General features: G+C 44.7%; 1 protein-coding gene across 1 annotated transcript; it reads left to right on the plus strand.

Moving 5' to 3' along the window:
- Positions 1 to 1,304: 1,304 nt before the first annotated feature.
- LOC307229013 (uncharacterized protein) lies at positions 1,305 to 21,468 on the plus strand. Its single transcript, XM_079998885.1, has 19 exons — positions 1,305 to 1,331; positions 7,190 to 7,298; positions 7,400 to 7,551; positions 8,589 to 8,996; positions 9,134 to 9,196; positions 9,381 to 9,443; positions 10,013 to 10,200; positions 10,846 to 10,896; positions 11,072 to 11,110; positions 11,300 to 11,494; positions 11,652 to 11,702; positions 13,736 to 13,774; positions 13,940 to 14,134; positions 14,386 to 14,523; positions 16,849 to 16,948; positions 17,355 to 17,470; positions 17,578 to 17,751; positions 17,876 to 17,965; positions 18,433 to 21,468. Exons 2-19 carry the CDS (start codon positions 7,192 to 7,194, stop codon positions 18,547 to 18,549), a joined length of 2,286 nt encoding a protein of 761 aa, XP_079855011.1. The 5' UTR covers positions 1,305 to 1,331; positions 7,190 to 7,191; the 3' UTR covers positions 18,550 to 21,468.
- The last annotated feature ends 27 nt before the right edge of the window (positions 21,469 to 21,495 follow it).

Below are 21,495 nucleotides of genomic sequence, written 5' to 3' on the forward strand. Positions count from 1 at the left end.
ACCGGCTCACCCCGTCACAGCCACTGCTAGACACCGGCTGAACAGTTTGACAACAAGCCGCTGGGCTGATCGATATCGGGGTGATCGATAAGGGCGTCACACATTTTAAACATAATAATAATAATAATAATAATAATAATAATAACAACAAAAACTCACTGATCTCACCCCTAATTGCTCCTGATGGCTGCGTCCGTCGGTGTTTGAACAATTGTAAGTCGCTTTGGATAAAAGCGTCTGATCAATGACTAAAATGTGTAAAATGTAAATGTAACCGGCCGCCGACTCTCCCCGAGCATCGAATCCCGGAGCTGATTAACAATAATTAGTTGAATTAATGATTGAGGTCGATAATGTAGGGATATGCACCTTGGATGACGTCAGCGCTCTGTGAATGTTTTTTGAAGCAGAACACATAACCGTACATCACAGAACAGAACACCTAGGGTTACAATATTACAAAAGTATCTTATACTTACAATATGTAAGAATACAAATAGTTTGTATAAAGGAAGTAATATCTTGGTGGAAAAAGTTTTTTTTTATACATGTTTGCGTTTATGTAGAAATAATTGAGCCATAAGCAATATAAAATTAACGCAATAAATGTGTTTTGTTTGACATGAGTAACAATTAATAAAAAAAAGACCTATTTCATAAATAAAGCTAAATTAGTAATAAAATGACGCCCTGCGGGGTCGTTAATTCCATTCTGAACCTACCGCGGCATAGAGAACTAGAGTCTCCGAGTTTCCCCTGGAACTTGAACGCAGCTCGGGGCTGCTGAGCCCATTATCGTCTCTGAACAGATTGTGACAGTTGGCGCCGGGAAGCTCGCGGTGTCACACCCGGAGCAGAGGACCCACACGCCGGGTAAGGCGGACCCAAAGCACCGGTCTAACGGTCCACCTTGGATCGTAGTTTAATTCGAAATGTAACGCTACAGCCTTTTGGCTTTGCCCTTATGCCGTGTGCCTTCCATCACGAGACGTGGTCGTCATGGCCCCGGCTTGTTGTTGTTGTTATTATTATTATTATTATTATTATTATTATTATTATGTTTAAAATGTGTGACGCCCTTATCGATCACCCCGATATCGATCAGCCCAGCGGCTTGTTGTCAAACTGTTCAGCCGGTGTCTAGCAGTGGCTGTGACGGGGTGAGCCGGTGACGTCACACAGCGTGTGACGTAGCGTCGTCGTTTGTCGTCATCGTCACGCGAAACTGTGCCGTCGCTTTAAGTCGGTTGAGTTTGTTTTTCGATTTGAATGTTGTTCTCTATTAAAGTCGGTGGATTCTGATGTTGAATGTCATTTCCTGGCGGACAGAGGTAAGGACATAGAAAACATGTTTAACATTTGGAAGCTTCACGTTTTCTGTTTTAATCTTTTAATTTCTCACCTGTGACTTTAATATTTACTTTATTTTCTATCCCTGCTCTGGACATTATGTGGCGTGGAGTGGCTGTAGTGCGAGGAAATGCGCTGCATTGCTCTATAAACACACACACACACGTCCTTACTTATTTCTATTTTTACGTGCAGTGTTTGCACATTTGTATTGGTTTTGGGCTGTATCGTGGATGTATGTAGTAATTATTGCAGTAGTATTGTGCATGTGGATGTACGAATAAATTGTTGCAGTAGTATTGTGCATGTGGATGTACATGTTTTTGTCATGTTTACATCATGATCGTCATTGAATTGAACTGGAAGACAAAGCCAAACAGACTGTGGGCGCACGCTGCACAGTGATCCACGCTCTAACGCCCCATGGTCGCCCTGCATTCCTCCTCCTTATTAATCTGCTTTACCGTGGAGACTGTTTGTACAGTGCCACTGGTGACTCACCCACTCTCTGTTCCCCATCCCTGTCACACGCCCAAAGTCGGCCGAGTTGTTTATTCTTAGTTCCCCACTTCGCCGCCACTAATTCTTTGGATTTTTATTTGTACTTTCAACCAGCCTTCACAGGATTTCTTCCCTTCCATTTCTTCTGGGTTTTCCTTTGTGACTCATCTTTGTTTTCTTCCTGAAACTCTCGCCCTCCCTCCCTCTCTCTCTCTCGCGCTCCCAAATTTGCATGACTTCATTTATCCCCGTACCTCCGGTGTTTATTGGTTATTGTATTTACTTGGATGCCAAATGATTTCCCCTCCGCACAGACACAAACAAAAACACACACCTGCACACACCCCACCTCCTATTTCTCTCCCTTTGCCCCCCCTCCCCCGTTACCTCCCTCATCATCCTGGTTTTGGTGTTCTCGCCCTCTCTCTCTCTCTCTCTCGCCCTCTCTCTCTCCCATCCACCCTGACGGGAGCATTGCCCCCCCCCCCCCCAGCCTTTCTCTCTTTTCTCCCGCCCTCTCTTGACCTCCCTCTCTCTACATCTTGACCTCTCTCTCCACCTTAGTAGCCACTGTTGGAACTAAGTCACTGAAACAACTGTCGGAACTAAATGGGACCCCGTATCTGTGCCGCCATGGCCACCCCCCGTCCTATTCACAGCACAAGGACCCACGGTGCAGTCGGAGAGGAATTCATTGTTTTGACATGTTTTCCTGATGCTTGTTGTCGGAATTGTCCAGTGAGTTTAGGTGTTATTGTTCCCCTTCACTCTGGGCCTCACAAGACACAACAAAAGACTGAAAAGCATGTGAGGCCCGCGAGGCCGCTGAACTCCCATCTTAGCTCTCTCTTTGGACTATTTGGATGTCTAATTTTCACGCACCTTTGAACATGTACGGCGTCCCTTGAGTGTACGCTTCAGGCCAGCTGTGGAACTTGAGCATTTCTGTCGGACAAAAGGCGGGTTATGTGAGCCGGGTTGGCGTGGTCCTCCGCCGCACGCTTCTGCCGCCTGTTTGAGACAGAGCGGTAACCCAGAGGGGGAGACAGAGGGATACACACGACTGGCGAGCACGGCGACGGAGGGGGACGTGCGCTGTGGTGTCGGCGTCAGGGGGCCTGCGAGCCTCGCCGAGCGGCTGCTCAGCCTGGAAGAGGGGATTTAAGGGGATTTCAGCGCAAACTGTTCCCTTCTCCCAGGGCTGCAGGCTCAGCGAAATCCTCTTTGCGGCTGCACGGGGAAGAGGCCAACGGTCACCGAACCAAGGAGAGCTGCTCTTTTGATTACAGCACGGTCTATTTTCTGCCTCTAAATTAGCCGGCCGTGACACCATCTTTTTTTATTTCAAATATTTTGTTTATTTCATTTTGTTTGTTTCAAAGAGAAAGTGGGGACAATTTGTTTGTGTGAAATTTAAAAAACTTTTTTGGGCCTAAATTATGAAACATAACAGATCATGATGACATGTGGAAAAGGTCCTATTACCATCGTCTGTTTCCTTCCCAAGCACTTCTATAGATCTGCAGTAGGTTTGGTACAGTTTGGTCCTACTCTAATGAAACTCGAAATTAATCCCTGAAGCACTCTATTGAAAGACAAAATGAGTGAATGACAAACAGGGCGGAGTATTTTAGTGTTCAGAGTGTAACTGTGCATATAGCTGTGCCTTCCTGTCTCAACAGACCACAGCTTCCTTCCACCTTTGTAAATCATCCTCCACTTGTCTCTTTGCACCGCGCCACCAGCATCAGTGCATCTTTTCAAAGCTCTGGCAGCTTAATAATTGAAGGGTCCACAGTGTTTTTCCTCTTTTCTCTGGGAGTTGGCAGAGACCTGCCATACTTTGTCTCACAGCAGGCCGGAGACATGCTTGCCAAGTCGCCTGGAGGTCAGTAGAGTTTCTCTGGGAGTCTTTTCTCTGATAATGTTGGATTTCCCACAGGGGAAAGACATGGGCCTTTACGAAACAGGGAGTTGGACTTCACGTAGCCATGTGCAGCCTAGGACAAGGATGAGAAAGTGAAATCGTAGCCGTTTGGTTTCAAGTCATGAATTATGTACATTGTGGTGTGTGTGTGCGTGCGTGTACCGCGTTGAACCAATGAAAGAATTTTAAATCATTGTCTGGGAGGCAAAACTTTGGACAGCTGCTTCCGTGAATTTTTTTGCACGTACAGCCCTGTGTTATTAGGATTACTATTTTGGAATTTTCCGGCCTTGGTGCTTAGCTTTAAGGGAGCCCACAAATAACCATTTCAACTAGCACTGCTACATGAAAGGAATGTTTTCCAGTAAACACTGATGCATTCATGAGAATTCCGTTTTAATATACTGCACCAAGTAGGAGCTGTTGTATGACAAGCTATTATTTGGATTATCTCTCTGGCATTGTGGCTCCTAGTGTGTTTTCTAGGAATGATCATAGTTTGAATTTGGTTTGGATTCATCTGATTGGCTGGCTGAAACTATCCACTCTCTAGTCCAATGGTCGTATTGTGTCATTTTATGTCCTTTTTGAGTAGAATTTCCACGTGAGCAGCAGGAGGTGAAGTCGATTAGCAAGATTACAGACGGCAAGGATTAATGTCTTTCAAAAGCTTCATGTGTCTGTAAGTTTAGATGTAAGTCCTTTGGACAAAAGCGTCTGGTAAATGACATAATGTAATGTACTACCAACCGATAGACCCTACCAACTACCGTTTCTATTACCAGCCTGTAGACCCTACCAACTACCGCTACTGTTTCTACTACTTTTCTTTTCCACTATTAGCGTGCTACCACCTACTGTAGTACCTTGGTTATCTGAAAATCACTTACCAGTCAACCAAAACTTTTCTTCTTATCCGCGAGCTACCTCAGTAGGTTACTCTGCAACAGTGAATTGTTTATTGTCAAATGCGTATTGAAAACGTTTGGCTCCCCGTTAATGCACCGGCCAGGCCACTTACCCACACGGTCTACAGTTACAGATGAAAGTATTATTAGATGTTCAGATGTTTGTTTCTGGCAAAGTTTAATGTTGGTTTTATGTTTAGGGTTCCAGCTGTGGGTTAGTAGCGTCGCATATTCGGGATATGTTTTTGTTTGTTGTATGATTAAATAATACCTTTGGATTGATTTAGTCACAGATTTGTTTGATTCATTTGTTCATTTTAGTCTCCAGGATGTGGCTCCTGTAGAGTAAGGAGGAATGAACTTTAACTGTTCTGTTACTGCTGCGACTAGCAAATCATGAGCTACGCCTACTGGGTCCCAGTGCTTCTACTACCAGGCATTTATAGTCTTTACCAACTACTATTACTGGTTCATATTAAATGATGATTATTATTTTTTAATTATTATAATTATTATTATTATTAATAATAATAATAATAATAATAATAATAATAATAATAATAATAAGAAGAAGAAGAAGAAGAAGAAGAAGAAGAAGAAGCTGATTGCCACTGTCTTGCCGTCTGTGGTTTTTAAAAATTTGAAATAACAAATGTAGTAAAGTCACCTTTTCCTTGTGTTTGCATTACAGTTCTCTTCACCTGCTTGAGAAAAAGTCCAAAGCACTAAGTCAAATTGGATTTGGGTCTTGGTACTTTCAGGACACTTAATTAGTTTAATGAGTTTAACAATACTTAAATTCTGACTAGTTATTTTTTCACTTAAAAATATCCATATTCATATCCATACACAACGCAGTACGCAAAAGTATGGAATTACATTTTTTGTAAAATTTCCAGGTCTGGATAAGTATGGAAAAGTGAAAAGAGCGTATGGGAAAATATTTGTGTTTCCAGACTATTGTCCCTATTCTGTTTTCTAAAATATAAAACTCAGGATTGCTAAAAATAAATTCATCATACAAGCAGAGGGTTTTTCATGGCGCCCGGCTCCGAACCCACTTTCATGAAGTTTCTGTGCTTATTTTGGTGAGTAACTTAAAAGTAGTGTAATGAGTAACTTATTGTTTATGATTCTAAAAGTCTAAAAGTCTAGTTTCGATACAGCTCTTAACTGTTTAGGTGTGTTGTTTAAATGTTCTCATATCTTTGTTATTACTTAAAATTGTTATTATTTAAATAAGTTACTTATTGAGAAAAATGTTTTTTTCTTTACAAATTCAAATACAAACGAAAAGCTAATCAAATCGTGACGTTAAAATCGAAAGTCAAATCGAATCATGGCTTTGGAGAATCGTGAGGATATATAGCATTACATAACCAAATATTAAGCTTGAGTTATGCAGTGATGAAGTTAACACAAAAAAATTAATGTCTTTTCTGCATAAGGAAACCATAGCGTTATGATTGTTTCCATGGACACAGTGAATAAACAAGGCTGCACAGACGCCGTGAAAATGTGATTATTTAATTTTCAGTTCTTATTTATAGAAGAGACTAAAAAAGATGGGGGGAAACAATAATAAAATATTATTTATTCAGTATGTTAAGGGAAAATAACAGGAGTAACCGGTACCACTGGTTATTTTACCTGCTCTTTGGGCTGAAGTGTTTGACAGTGGAACGTCGTTGTTTGGTCTGAAGGGCCACAATCAGTGAATGCAAGTTTTCCAAGGGCTGGCTTGACAATCCCTGCTTAAATGTGTTTGGGTTTGGTGTTGATTCATTTGTACGAGCTACAGTACCGGTGTCATGGGTCAGCTCTGTGCTTTGAAAACCAGTAACGCACAAACAGCCATGGAAAATGAACGATGGATATCAGAGTGTTGCCTGTACTTGTCATCAACTAGAGCTGGAACTGTAGCAATTCGACAACAATAGTGGTGTTCATTATAAACATTTCTGGAGGCAGACAGCTGAGGAGGATACTGCACGTCCTTGTACTCTGATGGGAAGAAAACAAGGTCACCACGTATAATGAGTATTTAAAATAGCTGCTCCCATTGTTCTAAAGTGAGAACAGATTTTGTTGTTATATGGTATTTTATCAAGTTTTAAAACATGTTATTTAAAGTCTTTGTATTTTCTGTATTGGGTGTATTTTTCAGCAATGAGTGGTTTCTTTTGCAATAGTTTTACACAACATCTGCTTTTAGCAATGTTAAAAACGAATCAGAATTTTTAGTATATAATTTTCATGAGTTATGGTCTCCTGATTGTTATGAAAAAGACGACAAGACCAGTTGCACTGACATTGAGACACAATAAACCAATCAATCACAGGCTTAAATTTCTTTGTGATTTTGCACGCAAAATGTTTGACGTCAGGTGTGAGTTGTTTCTGGTATTCCCTTTCAGGAACATGCCTTCATCAGATCATAAATACGTCGTCAAACTTTGCCTGTAACCCTCCTCCCCTTTCTGCCTGCGTTTTCCTCCCCCAGTCATGTCTCGAAGGAGCGCTCGCCTGGCCACAAGCAGTTACTACCAGTCTGACGAGGACTCCGACTCCAGCAGCATCACCAACATTTCCTACCGTGAGAGTCCTGCGCGGTACGTCTGTGTCTCTGTCCTCACATGTGCCGCCTGCAGCTCGAGGTGTCTGATGTCCACGTCTTGCTTTCTCCCCGTTGGCCTTTTTCTCCCCGCCTCAGGGTGTTCAAGAAGAAGGCAGGGACTCGCAAGGCCACCTCCCGTACCTCCAGCAGAGCCAACAGCAATGCTAGCTCCGTCAGCCCTGAGGGGCCGGTCCCAGCGGAGCAAGGCGAAGAGACGTGTGACGTCACTTCCTGTCATAAACCGCAGGGTGAGAAAATCTCAGGATGTTGTTTGATGCGTGGCCTAGTTGAATTAGTCATCACGAGAATCCAGAGAAATGTGAACAACGCAGGTTGCCAACGTGTAATGTATAAAACAGCATTGCTTCGAGTCACACCAATGGTATCTACAAGCTCCCCGCTCATACTTTAGAAAACTTCACTCAGGGAATTTTCAAACAAGACCAAGAAGCTTTTGGTGGCCCCAACACAGCTGTATCTCTTCACACATTATGTGAAAATATGTTGAATTGAACTTGGGGATACACAGATAAAAATATTAGTATCGGATACTGGATTTGATTAATGCGCTCATGTACTTGTTGGGGCTGCAGATATGCCTCTATAATCTGCTTTATTCTTTTTAATATTCAAATATATTAAAAATGTTAATGCTCAAATTTATTACGGGGGGGGGGGGTGGTTCAGCAGCTCAGATCAGAGTGATCTTTTCTCTAATCAAAGCAAATAAAAGCTCTCGATGTATTTAGATGTATTTAATTTACTCCGTTTCCTGCTGCTGCTCCTGCAGATCACAGATCACTCCTGAAAAAAGTCCCGCCTGTGTTTTCACAGTCTGGTGGAAAATGCAGTTTTTTTTGGTTGAGTTTATTTCACACTTTCATCACCACATCTGTGAAATTACTGGACATTCTGGTCAAAGGCTTGTACACACAGTGAACTTGGAACACTGTTACCGGGAATATTTCTCTCTAATGTGCGTTCACTGCGCAATTAACTTACGTATATTAGAAGTTTATTTTTTTTAGAACTTATATTGAAGTTTATTGCTCACCACATGTGAATTGATTCGCAAATATTAGCCAAAACATTTATACTAATTTAATTATTCACAAAAAAATACACAATCAAATGTTTTTTTTAATATTTGAATTCTATTCAAATTTCATGACTGCAGCCCTAGTACTTGTACTTGTCTTCTCCAACACCTAAACCAGTTTTCCACCACCGTCTCCCCTTTCCTCTTGACATTAATGTCCCTTCCATTCCACTCTTCCCACATCAGGCCTGGCTCCTTCCCTTGAAACCACCCTGACCAAGCAGACGGCCGTGCAGAGGGTACCTTACGTGGCCTCGGCCACAGCGACCCCCCGTCCCGCCCTGGCCCCGCTACGGGAACGGAGCCAGACGCCCACCCTCTGCTCCACTGCTCCCCCGGAGAGCAGCACCCTAGTGGGGCCTCGCCCGCCGAGCAGGGTGGTGTACTACCAAAAAGTACTACCCCTCCTCGGGGAGGGGAAGCAGATCAGTGTCGACAGCTCTGGGTACTCATCTGCAGAGGGTCCGTACAGGAGAGCAGCAGCCAGCAGCAGGATCGAGAGGGGGGCCGGGGACGGACACAGCAGCAGCAGCAGCAGCAGCAGCAGCAGCAGCAGCAGGGATTCTCCAACCTCCGAATACACCAATCACATGAGTAAGTGTGTGTGTGTGTGTGTGTGTGTGTGTGTGTGTGTGTGTGTGTGTGTGTGTGTGTGTGTGTGTGTGTGTGTGTGTGTGTGTGTGTGTGTCTTTATATTTAAATCTGAGGCTTTCTTATCTTTCCTTATGCAGGGTGGATCTCATCTGCATTATCCACAGCACAGTCGAACATTTCACAAAAACTGACATCTCCAGGTGTGTGTGTGTGTGTGTGTGTGTGTGTGTGTGTGTGTGTGTGTGTGTGTGTGTGTGTGTGTGTGTGTGTGTGTGTGTGTGTGTGTGTGTGTGTGTGTGTGTGTGTGTGTGTGTGTGTGTGTTCACTCAGTAGTTATGTCTGCATGTGAAATATGGTTTGAACTTTGCTTGTCTCCTCACACAGCGAGCGTGTCACTCATGAAGAAGGCTCTGGGTTTTCTTCTGCTCCTCAGCGTGATAGTTTTCTGTAAGTTTCCTCATTTTGGCATTTAGTGTCTGGCACTTAGGGCTGGGCTATATTGACAAATATTGACATACAATATATATTGTATGTCAATATATTGTATATATATTGACATACAATATATATACAATATTTTTGACCAATTTCTTTATTTATCTTGATATTGATAATTTGTTGCTTTTATAAGATATTTACACACTATAAATATTTGAGAAAAAGTAATTATGTTGTAAAACAACTAGAAGAGTCCATGACGTTCAGAAAACTGCTTGAAAACAACATTTTAACTACATTCTGATATCATGACAACCAAAATCCCAGACAATATCTAGCCTTCTATCACGATATTGATATTATATCACATTATCACCCAGCCCTAGTTCCAAGCAGATCTAATACAGCCTGCAAGAACTGCGTCCTCAACTGTCAAGCAAATGCATTCCATGAGACGTGAACAACAAATAAACAACAAATAAACATCAACCTCTGGACAGCGTCGTTCCTGGGTTTCTTCTTTGCTTTTCTGGGTTTTAGTTTGTTTTTTTTGCCAACGTGGTGCCGCGTTCCTCCAGGTGTCTGGTTCGTCTTGCCCCTGTTGGCCTCCGTCATTTCCCGCCTGAACATCACCAAGACCGCCACGAAGACGGCATTCAAGACGCGCCCCGCTCTCCCCACCATCCCTCCTCCTCTTCATCATCATCATCCTCCTCCTCCTCCTCCTCCTGCCCCCAGCACCGTGTGCCCCACAGCCGCTGTGGTGGTAGGATGACACTCTCTGCATCTCGATCCTCCTTTCAATGTGATCATGTGATATAGACCAGTGGTATTCAAACCGGGGCGGAGGAATTGCAAGGGTGACGTGAGAAAATGAAAGCCTGTCGGGTCCTTGAAATCCTAGGGGGGGGGCGCTCTGCAAAAAAAGTTTGAATACCACTGATATAGACGTATACATACAGTTTGTGCATAAGATACTGTACATATTTGACAACTACAGTAGGCAGGCACAGATACCAACACCAATGTGGGGTACGTTTTTCGGGAAAATTCAGGGGAAGTTATCCTTCTAACCCAGATTCAAATTCATTTCATCACCAGTTACCGCGATAGCACCGGGCTGCATGCCTGCTGTGTTAGCTCAATGAAACTTGAATAAATGAATCAATAATGAATTCAATGGAATGAATAATGTTGCAAATGATTTAGCGTTGAAAATAAGGCATTCTCAGTAGAAGCCACATTAGTGTAATACCTTCTTGCATGTTTCTAAACACGTGCTTGTTAAACGTTACCTTTTTTTTTTACCAACCAGTTTCACAGCAGACTGTGGTAAGAAGACTCATCGATAAAACCTGACCATACACGCGTTTCAAACTTTACGTTTCCATTGTCCAATCTCTCGCTCCAGGACCGAGGCCTGGTGTCTGCCGTCGTCGAGGAACAGATAAAGAACCTTCTGGTAAGAAACTGATTATCTCACAGGATACATGCCCATTAATGAAGAGCCACTGTAGCCAAATGAGAGTGTGTGTGTGTGTGTGTGTGTGTGTGTGTGTGTGTGTGTGTGTGTGTGTGTGTGTGTGTGTGTGTGTGTGTGTGTGTGTGTGTGTGTGTGTGTGTGTGTGTTTTTACAGGATGAAATGCTGCAGAACCAGAAGAGCCTCAGCGTTCAGGTGAGATGTTCTCTGTCCAAAGTCCAATGTATTGCATTTTGGAAAGTTATTACATATTACATTATTATGCAGCATTATTACATAATGTTTTACAATAAAAAAACAAAACAAACGTAAAGCAAAGTGAGACGTCAAAAATTGTTAAAGTCTACTGCATTTAATCTAGTAGTGCTTCCTTCCTCTCGCCAGTCGGAGCAGCGGATCCAGAAGGACCTGCAGGGTCTCAGGGCTCTGCTGGAGGCCGCCGACTCAGGCAGCCGACTACATCTGGAGACAGAGGTGGAGGGTATGAGCCGACGGCTCGCCGACCAGCAGGCGCAAAGTGACTCTACCCGGGCCGAGCTGGACCACAGGATCCAGGCCATGGAGGCTCAGAATGCTCTGGTAAAGAAAAAAAAAATTGTCAACCAAGAAGTGGCCATTTTTTACCAATAACACTTGTGTTTGAAGAGACTGTGAAGAAGACTAATCGATTAAAATCGTACACATCTTTCATGAATAACGCTAACCTTTGTTTTCATCGTCCAATCTCTCGCTCCAGGACCGAGACCTGGTGTCTGCTGTCATAGAGGAAAAGATAAAGAATCTTCTGGTAAGAAACTGATTATCTCACATGATACATGCCCTTTAATGAACCGTTCCAGTACGTCTTTGTGAGTGCGTTACTTCACGTCAGTGTGTTTTGTTGTTGAATCGCTCCCAACCTGTTTTCGGATTTCTGATTGTTCGCACTGTGATATCCCTACTATTTCCTGGCTTTGATCTTCGCCTGAACTGTTTTTTCGGATTTTGGAACATGATCTTTGGCTTGGCCTAGTGCTCAACTAGCGCAAGTTAGCCTGTTAGCTTAGCATATAGCTAACTATCGGCCGGCATCGATGCCTACCTCCTCGGACTGTGAGAACTGTTTGCGCCTGGTCGACAGACTCAGCGCTCTAGAGAAGTCGGTCTTTAAAGACTCCACAGCCTGCGTGAGGATGTGAGGAAGGATGAACTGTTTGTTGTAGGCTAAGCACATCTCCTGCTCCATGTCCTATCGCTGTGATCGGAACGGACATAGACTCCACTCTCCCATGGCCCGGAACCATTCTCACTGTGGGTGAGTTGGGTCCATCTGACGCCCCACCAGCTGTGATGGAGGAGCCATGGCCCAAGTCCCGGACCTGCTCCACCCTACAGCCATGGACCCTGGTGGCGAGCCGTGGCCGGCGTTGTGTGCGCTCTTTGCGCTGCTTTATGTCGGAGACTCTCCAGCTGGAGAACAGGTTCCAAGCCGTGTACCCCACAGTCAATGTCAGGCATATGCGGGAGTTCCCCTTTGGGGGGGGTCACAGTCCACCGTGGCATCAGGGGCACCGAGACGCTCATTACCGCTGCCAGCCTTGTTTCCACTGACGCCAGACTATCCATCATCTGCCCGGGCCTCCACTCCCGAGCCGGTTGCTGGCTCCTCCGCCGCCGCGGACCCCGCTGTTTCCAACACCATGGAGCACCCCCTCGGCTCCCGCAGCGGAAATCTCTGCACATCGGGGCCGACCTGCATCCACTGATTTCCACCGCCTGCCTGCGCTGCCTCCAGGAGGATGGTGCTCTCCTGGCCCAGCTGCTGTTGCTGTCCCTCGGGACTCCTCTGCTGCTGAACCTCCATCCATGCCCATCGTGGGCTCCTCCATGGTTCGACACATCACCCAGCCTGCGGCTAAAAAGCCTCTGAGAAGCAGAAGAAGAATCTTTATTTGTCACACAACACGCCACTACAACACATGCATAAACACACACATGCTTTGGATGGTGGCCAGTGAAATGTGGCCTCTGCATTTGACCCGTCCTGGCTTGTCCTTCCTCAGGGGGGGCAGCCAGGAGCAGTGGGCAGCGTTCAACGACACCAGGGGACCTGGTTCCATTGCTGGTCAGATGATGTGTGCATGTTTTTGGTGGGGGTCCTTTCTGATCTTAGATGGAGAAAACCCCATGTGAGCACGGGGAGAACATGCAAACTCTGCACAGAAAGGCTCCTATTTGGGAGATAACCCGCCTGGAGCACAGTGCCAACGGCACCCCAGGTGGGAATCATACCCAGGACCTTCTTGCTGTGAGGCAGCAGTGCAAGGCACTGTGCCACTCTGCTACCCAGGTGCCCGCGTCCAGGATATAGACTCCAAGATCCCACAGCTGCTGGATCAAAACCCGTCCACCTCCACTGTTCTCATCCACGTTGGAACCAACAATTTCAGGAACAAACAATCTGAGACCCTTAAAGAGGACTTATGAAGCTCAATGACAGTCTTCTACCTTGGGACCGCCAGTTCATCGCCTCCGGTCCTCTGCTGTGTCCTAGCTTTGGAGATGTAAAATTCACACGTCCTTAAGCTACACATGGCTACTGTATCTAGGCCCCAAGTAAATGAAACACCCTGCCGAGGGACCTGAGAGAGGCCCCCACACTCAACACTTTTAAAAGCAGGTTAAAAACCTTGTTTTTCACTACAATCCATGACTGACGTGTGCGCGTGTTCGTGTGCACGTGCGCGTGTGTGTGTCTGTGTGTATGTGTGTCTGTGTGTGTGTGTGTGTGTGTGTGTGTGTGTGTGTGTGTGTGTGTGTGTGTGTGTGTGTGTGTCACAGGATGAACTGCTGCAGATGCAGAAGAGCCTCAGCACTCAGGTGAGATGTTCTCTGTTCTCTGTCCAAGGTCGAAAAGTTATTACAAAATGCAGCATTATTACATAAAGTTTTACAATAACGATAACAAACGTAAAGCAAAGTGAGACGTCAAAAGGTGTTAAAGTCCATTGGATTACATCTGTAGTGCTTCCTTCCTCTCGCCAGTCGGAGCAGCGGATCCAGAAGGACCTGCAGGGTCTCAGGGCTCTGCTGGAGGCCGCCGACTCAGGCAGCCGACTACGTCTGGAGACAGAGGTGGAGGGGATGAGCCGACGGCTCGCCGACCAGCAGGCGCAAAGTGACTCTACCCGGGCCGAGCTGGACCACAGGATCCAGGCCATGGAGGCTCAGAACGCTTGGGTAAAAAAACGCTCGGGGAACAGATGCATTCTGAAATATCACATAGCAATTTTAAAGAATATATCTATAGCTTAATCTGTTGGAAATAGGGGGAGAAATTAGTGGGATAATGTAACCCTAAGTGGGATAATGTGCAACCAGCCAGTCGTTATCCCCCTGTCAGGTTTATTTAGCAGTTAATGACCCGCTGGCGGTACATTATCCTACACCCATAGACTCATGAAGCGATGTAAACAGTATGACCTCTCCAGCTGTCCCAGGAGCTGTCGTCCATCCAGATGACGCCTCCCACAGCGCCCTTGCCCAAGCTCGACACGACGCCCCCCCAGAACCAGCTGACCCCCGAGCTCCAACAGGCCATGGAGAAGTGGCTCACAGACCGATTTGAGGCAAGAGACAGACAGACAGACCTCAACAAGCTCATGTAAACTGTTACATAATCTTGATCATTAAAAATCTGAACCGTCAAAAATACAATAGAACTACAGTGTTTGTCCCAGGGAATGCAGTCAGGAGTTTAGACCCCCCCCCCCTAATGACCTAGTTCAGTGGTTCTCAACTGGTCTAGCCTCAGGACTCAACTCGTGACCCAAATTTCTTTCTTTTAACCACTCAAATTAATTTCACAAAAAATAGTGCAGTAATACACCTTCATGCACTGTTAAAACCATGAATGTGGACAAGTACAGTAGGAAGGCACAGATACCAACACCAATGTGGGGTACATTTTGGGGGAAAACTATTAATGTGGTCCAACACTTTGACGGCATCTTTCAAAGTCTCATGCGGCGCTGACACCATATCCTCGGCTCCTAAGGCCTGTCCATGCACAAAACAATGGTTCCAAGTCGCATTCGGTGGCTTTTCAAGTACTCTCTTCACCACCACCTGAATTCTTTCCAGTCACGGAGGCAGCGCCATCATGTGTGATTCTGACGCACATATTCCTGCTTAGGCACACCGAACCCGTGGTGGTGGGAAGAGCTCCCGTGCGGAGAAATTGCTCCTGCATGTCCCCTTCCCGCACATGCGAATAAAATGGCATGGCCAGCTACGTCTGTGGAGTCGTCCATCTGTAATGCACAGTGAGCGCCTGCCTTGTTGCGAGCGGTGGTCTGTTGTTTGTCATCGGACATTTCAATCCGCCTACTTAGGGTATCATAGGACAGTGGCATGGTCTTCAGTTTATCTGCTGCAGATCGATATCATATCAACAGCTGCGGGTAAGATAACGTGTGGGGCTTCTTGGACTTTGCAATATGGTGAGCTACGTGGTGAGATGCATGGGGTTGGCTGCTCTAAGACTTGAGGCATTTTGCAATGCCCCCAGCTCCTGGAGTCATCTTTGAAAGTAGGCATTTCGTTTTAAATGGTGTTTCATTTTTGATGGCTTCATGGTTTCATGTGCCAGCACTTTGCTGCGCACAACACCACGGAGGTTTTGGTCCCTCCATTTTGTCCTCAATGGGTCGGTGTGGTGTTTGCGTTTCGCCATGTTTACAAATGCTCCAATGAGCGTGTTACTGGCATGACCACGCTGGCAGCAAACGCTCCTGCACGTGCGCGGCGTCATGGGAAACATATGTCCTTCAAAATAAAAGCGCAGCAGCAGAAATTCTGTACACTTAACTCTGTCACTCAGTGCACCCTAACCCACTCAAAATGGCCCCAAAAATGCGAAACCAACAGTTGAGAATCACTGACTTGGTAAGCGAAGGACCATTTCTATTATTGTTGTGGAAAAGTAACTTGATCCAATAAAGGATTCATAATTATTATATTTTTTTTATATAATTATTTATTTATTCAAGTTTCATCCAGATCGATCCACATACAGAGTAGAAATGAGTGAAACCAGACTAAATCGGACCCAAAGTAGCTGGACGGTCGCGCGTCAACGACACGCCAACTTTCAAAAACGAATGAAACGAGATGAGAGTTGCCTTGCAGTCTTCTCAGCCTGAGCCGGACACGGCCACCATCCCCCCAAAAGAAGAGCGATGAACGAAAGAATCCACGGTTGGCGAGAGTCCCTCGGTCTGCTCCAAACGTCCGGGAACCTCAGAAACCTGTAATACCTACTTACTTACTGCCTGTTATGCCTTCTGACATGTAGGGCAGCGTAGGGTAGAGGCGGGACAAAAAGCAATCCACTGGTCCTCCAGGTTGGGAGTTGAGCACAGGGCTAACAACCCTGTCCCGTAAAACAACCTCTGTTATGGAAACAGCAGACAGTAATACGTACCTAACACGACTAAACTGGACCCCATGTAATAAATTCATTATTATTATTATTATTATTTTATTTTGTACATTTTGGGTATCATGATTATACAATCCCTGCATGTCATGTATTAAAAAGGTAACCACATTACCACATTATTATGATTATTATTGTTATTATTATTTTTATTATGATTATTATTATGATTATTATTATGATTATGATTATTATTATTATTATTATTATGATTATTATGATTATTACTATTATAAGAAAATAAAATGTAAATGCAGCAAAGTGAAGCTTATGTGCAGCGTGTGAGTTTTTTAGGGTATAATAATGTATAAATTAATCTGGAAGGTGTTATTTGGTGGGATTCTATACTAGATAAGGCGACGGGACTTGCTGTAATTCAGCGAATGGTCGATTGTGTTTATTTTTGGTGTGTGTGCGTGTGCGTGTGCGTGTGCGTGCGTGCGTGTCTGCGCAGGCGCATGACATCAGCAGGCTTGGTGCTGAAGACAGTTGTCTGGACTGTGGAGGACTGCCGCTGGCTGACAAAATGGCCGACTTTGCTCTGGAGCCACAAGGTTTGGCATGGTTTCCTTTCCCAGCACAGATAACAGAGCTTCTTCACCTGCAGGCAGCCTCCGAAACAACCTTTCAACAGTGCCATCATTTTCACCCCAGAAGCTACTGTGTCTAAGGGTCCTATACACTTTTCAAACAAAACATGAAAAATCTCAGAACAAAAATAAACTTCCATGACATTTCATTGTCTTTACTGTAAAAACCTTCATCTTAAATACAAGTGTGACCTTTACCTTTTGTTTTAATCATGTTTATTCTCTCTCTTTCTCTTGACGGTGTGTGTGTGTGTGTGTGTGTGTGTGTGTGTGTGTGTGTGTGTGTGTGTGTGTGTGTGTGTGTGTGTGTGTGTGTGTGTGTGTGTGTGTGTGTGTGTGTGTGTGTGTGTGTGTGTGTGTGTGTGTGTAGGTGCCAGTGTGATCAGCACCAGGTGTTCAGAGACCTATCGCATCCGTTCAGCCTGCGTCACCCTGTTTGGCTTCCCACTGTGGTATCCCACCGAGAGCCCCCGCACTGTCATTCAGGTCCCACCTCTACCCGTCTGTCTGGCTGTCCGGCCACCAGTATGTCTTTACTCTCCCACTGAAGTTATTTACCCCCCTCTCTCCCTCCACCCCTCTCCTCCCTGCAGGGCTACCCGGTGCTGCTGCCGGGGAAGTGCTGGGCATTCCACGGGGTTCAGGGCACCCTGCTCATCTCCCTGTCTCACCCGGTCACCATCACCCACGTCACCCTCGACCACCTGCCCAAGTACAACTCCCCCACCGGGCGCATCGACTCTGCGCCCAAGGACTTTGAGGTCTACGTGAGTGCTCCGCAGACGCTGGAACGGCGGGTTCTCTGACGAGTCCAGGGAGCGACAGGGTTTTCATTTGCCTGTCTCTCCCCCCCCCCCCCCCCCCCCCCCCCCCCCCGCGTCTCCATCTCAGGGGATGCTGCTCGACAGTGAGGAGGGGACTCTGCTGGGGAGGTTCACTTACAACCAGGATGGAGCGTCCTCACAGACCTTTAAGCTGCAGGTGTGTCCCATTACACCAGTACCAACGCTGGTAGCAGATATCTGGCTGGAACAGGGTGTCGTACGGTAGAATAGCACAGTAACAGTCTGTAGCCAAGTGCTCCACCAAGGAAGGGGGCGATGAAACCAAAGTGACTTGATTTCTGCTTTTCTGAATGTCTAATGGAGGAAAAGGTTTTATTTGTCCATTATAATTCCCTATTTATCTATTTTACCATTATTTTACGGTATAACGCCCACATTTAGGAATAATTTTCCTATTACATAACGTGGGGGTTATTACCTTCAATAAACAGAAACTACAAAGTGAACATTTGATGTAAACTCCTATTTAAAAGGCATTGAAAGTGCCGAATATATTTTAACGCTTCATACCAAGGTCTGTGCAATCTGACATCTCTCCACTCGTACCTCTCTTTTAACCCCCTCCCCTCCTCTCCTCTCTAACTCCCTCCTTCCCCCACTCAGGACCCCACAGACATGGTCTCTCGCTTCGTGGAGCTGAGGGTCCTCAGTAACTGGGGTCACATGGACTACACCTGCGTTTACCGATTCCGCGTCCACGGCAAGATGGCCGCCTCGTAATGCCGACGCAGGGACGAGAGGTTTCAGCCCGAACTCTTAATGATGGGGATGGTGGCTCAGGAGGTAGAGCTGGTGGTCTAGTAATCTAAAGGTTGCTGGTTGGATCCCAGGCTCCTCCTGCTAGCATGCTGTAGTGTCCTGGAGCAAGACACTTAACCCCTAATTGCTCCTGATGGCTGCGTCCGTCGGTGTTTGTAAGTCGCTTTGGATAAAAGCGTCTGCTAAATGCAATGTAATGTATTAATGATGACCCGATCCTGAGCACGGGTTGGTATTGGGGTACGGGTATCCGGGTCCCCCCCAATTTGAACAAAAAGCTCAAGAAACAGAAAAACAGCTGAGCTTTGCAATATTTTTATTTCAACTTTTTTTTTTTTTTTTTTTTTTTTTTTTAACATGAAAAAAGGTTTAGGAAACATCACCCGAGTGCGGAACATCAACACGTCCATTCAGATGCAAAGCATGTCTGGATCTATGCACCTTCTCCTTTTTCACTTTTTGGACATTAACGCCCCCTTTGGTAATCTTTGGTTTGATCTTGCTGCCTTTTTTATTTTTTTCGCCGTGAACCACTTTTCTACTCGGTACGTTTTGTACGTTTATTGCTGGAATACTTGAAAGAGCTTCTACTTACCTAGAACTAATTTCTACTACTACTACTTTTGCTTCCCTGTAAATATTTATTTTGCTGAAATTCCACAATCGTTGAAAATGTCTTATTTATTTGGTTTTTACCAAAGTGGGAACCCCTTCAATTGAAGAATCTGATCAGTCATAGCTGAAGATGATCATATCTTCAAACCACGCAGGAAACTTTCTGTGATGGTATTTATACTCCTAGCAACATCCTGCTGTGTGTCGTTGTTTATCATCCTTTCTGAAGCATAGGTAGGATTTAATAACATTTAATACCAATATATAGTACTTTCAGGAAAAAAAATTAAAATTAATTTGGGAAGAAGAATTTCCCATAAATCCATAAAATCCAAACAAATAGTTTCAATATAAATCAGTCAGGGTTATAATTCCACTGTATTGACAATAAAAATGCTTAAATAATTCCATAAAATGCTGAAACGTTTATTCCATGTCACTTGACACAATCCTATATTTGCTATAGAGTTATTTCATAGATGTCATTTATATTTTAAGTGAGTATTTCAGCTTTTCCAATCTAATTTACACACCTTTGCTTTATTTATGAGGGGAAATAATCATTTGTCTTGTAGAATGATTAAAGCTTGACTAATCCCTGCAGGTACGGGGTGGGTTTATTGTCAACATGTACATTGTCTTCAAAGAGAAAAAAAACATTCAGAGGAAAAGTCACTGTGGCAGCTCTGCCTGCCAGGCGAGCGCCGCCCGGTGAACCCCATGCAAGATACCGCGGAGGCTCGGGAGCAGGCGCAAAGGGTCAAGAGTTTATTGTAAAAAAAAAAAAAAAAAGAGGCCGGGGTCAAAAGCAGGAGAGCAGTCCCCGAAGGGAGGCTTATCCAGCAGGAAATGGGAGTCCAGGCCGAGGTTCGGACGGGAGGCGGTAGATTCAATGTCAGAGATATGACACGGACCGAGTGAACTGGACACAAGAAGGTGGGTGGCTGCTTAGATCACACCACCCCCGCACCACAGTCACAGTTATTTACATTTCAGTATATATTTTAAAATTAGACAGAAACGATTGTACCTAGACTGTGGCAGAATGTGGATTTTTTTTTCCTTTTTTAATGAAAATATGAAAGTGCAGGTTAATAGATCCTTCTGCCTTAAAAACTAAAAAAATAATAAAAACACACACACACACACACACACACACAAAAACCTCAGTCTTTGTAGAGAAAGGTGGATAGGAAGCCATAGCAAAACAGTCTCCCGGTGCCGTGTTTTTCAACCGCTGTGCCACGACTCATTGGAGCACCAGGTGTGCCGCTGAAAACCTTCTGAATTTAACTTCGAACTAGCTCCTCTGTTGCAAGATCAAAATTGTAAGGCTGCGCTAATTCATCGAATCTATTAGCTCCAACAGAGTAGCAGCGCTGTGTTCGTCACAACAAGCTCAAGTTTCACACAGACAGTTACGACTATTCGGGGTGAAAGGTAATTTTTTTTTTTTTTGAGATCGGGTTTCCGATGCATCGCTGAGTACAGAGTCGTTTATTTTTCCGACTCTTTGTTCATTTGATTCAGATCCGCAGTGTAACGCGCAGGGAGCGAGGGAGGAGTTCTCCTGAGTGTCATTTAGCACAGTGTTCAGTGAAAATCTTCCCTCTCTGAGTGTAAGCCTCGGAACCACGAAGGGCTGTGGGTTCGGCAAAACCCCCTGACCATCACCACATCAATCACCTTGAATATTAATTATGGCAAACGCCTTTTTGTCTTGGTCTTTAAATTGGTCCACAGTAATTATTTTCGGTTTTACCAGTTTGTGGCCCGCTCTTTTGCCAGAGTGACTACTTGGTAATTAAAAATATTTGTTCAACACAAGCAAATCATTTGCGAGTCTTGGGTCACGCCATTAGTCGGCCATGACGATAATCACAGTTCTACATGTTGGTGTAAGTTTTAGTGCTTAAAGGATGGTGGTGCGCTGTGGGAGTGTTCCATTGTAGAAAGTGCCGTAGCAGAAAACCGGTCGGGAAACTCTGCTGCGGTGGTTGATCTTGTTGGAAAACCAACTCACTTTGATCTCTTTTTGTTTCCAGTGTGAATGAAGCAAAAAAGGCCATTTTACATGTTCATTATCCAAATGATTGAAATCCAATCATGAATCGTCTAGATTATAATTATAGCCGTAATTAGGTTGGAGTCTTATGTGTTGCAAAATGTGTAAATGAATATAAAAACTGAAACGTATGCGTATAATAACTCATTTTGTCAGGCATTGTCAGCATTTTTCTCATTAAAATAAAAGGCTTATTTGAATATACAGTGTAATTGTTCATTTAGTTT

This window comes from Zeus faber, assembly GCF_960531495.2.
Source record: "Zeus faber genome assembly, chromosome: 4".
In the NCBI taxonomy this organism is placed as follows: Eukaryota; Metazoa; Chordata; class Actinopteri; order Zeiformes; family Zeidae; genus Zeus; species Zeus faber.

Bases quoted from the DNA above. Each gene is read 5' to 3' on its own strand.
- LOC307229013 (XM_079998885.1), top strand. From the start codon at position 7,192: ATGTCTCGAAGGAGCGCTCGCCTGGCCACAAGCAGTTACTACCAGTCT. The intron at 8,997-9,133 runs GTAAGTGTGTGT...TTCCTTATGCAG, and splicing joins CGAATACACCAATCACATGA to GGTGGATCTCATCTGCATTA. The intron at 17,471-17,577 runs GTCCCACCTCTA...TCCTCCCTGCAG, and splicing joins GCCCCCGCACTGTCATTCAG to GGCTACCCGGTGCTGCTGCC.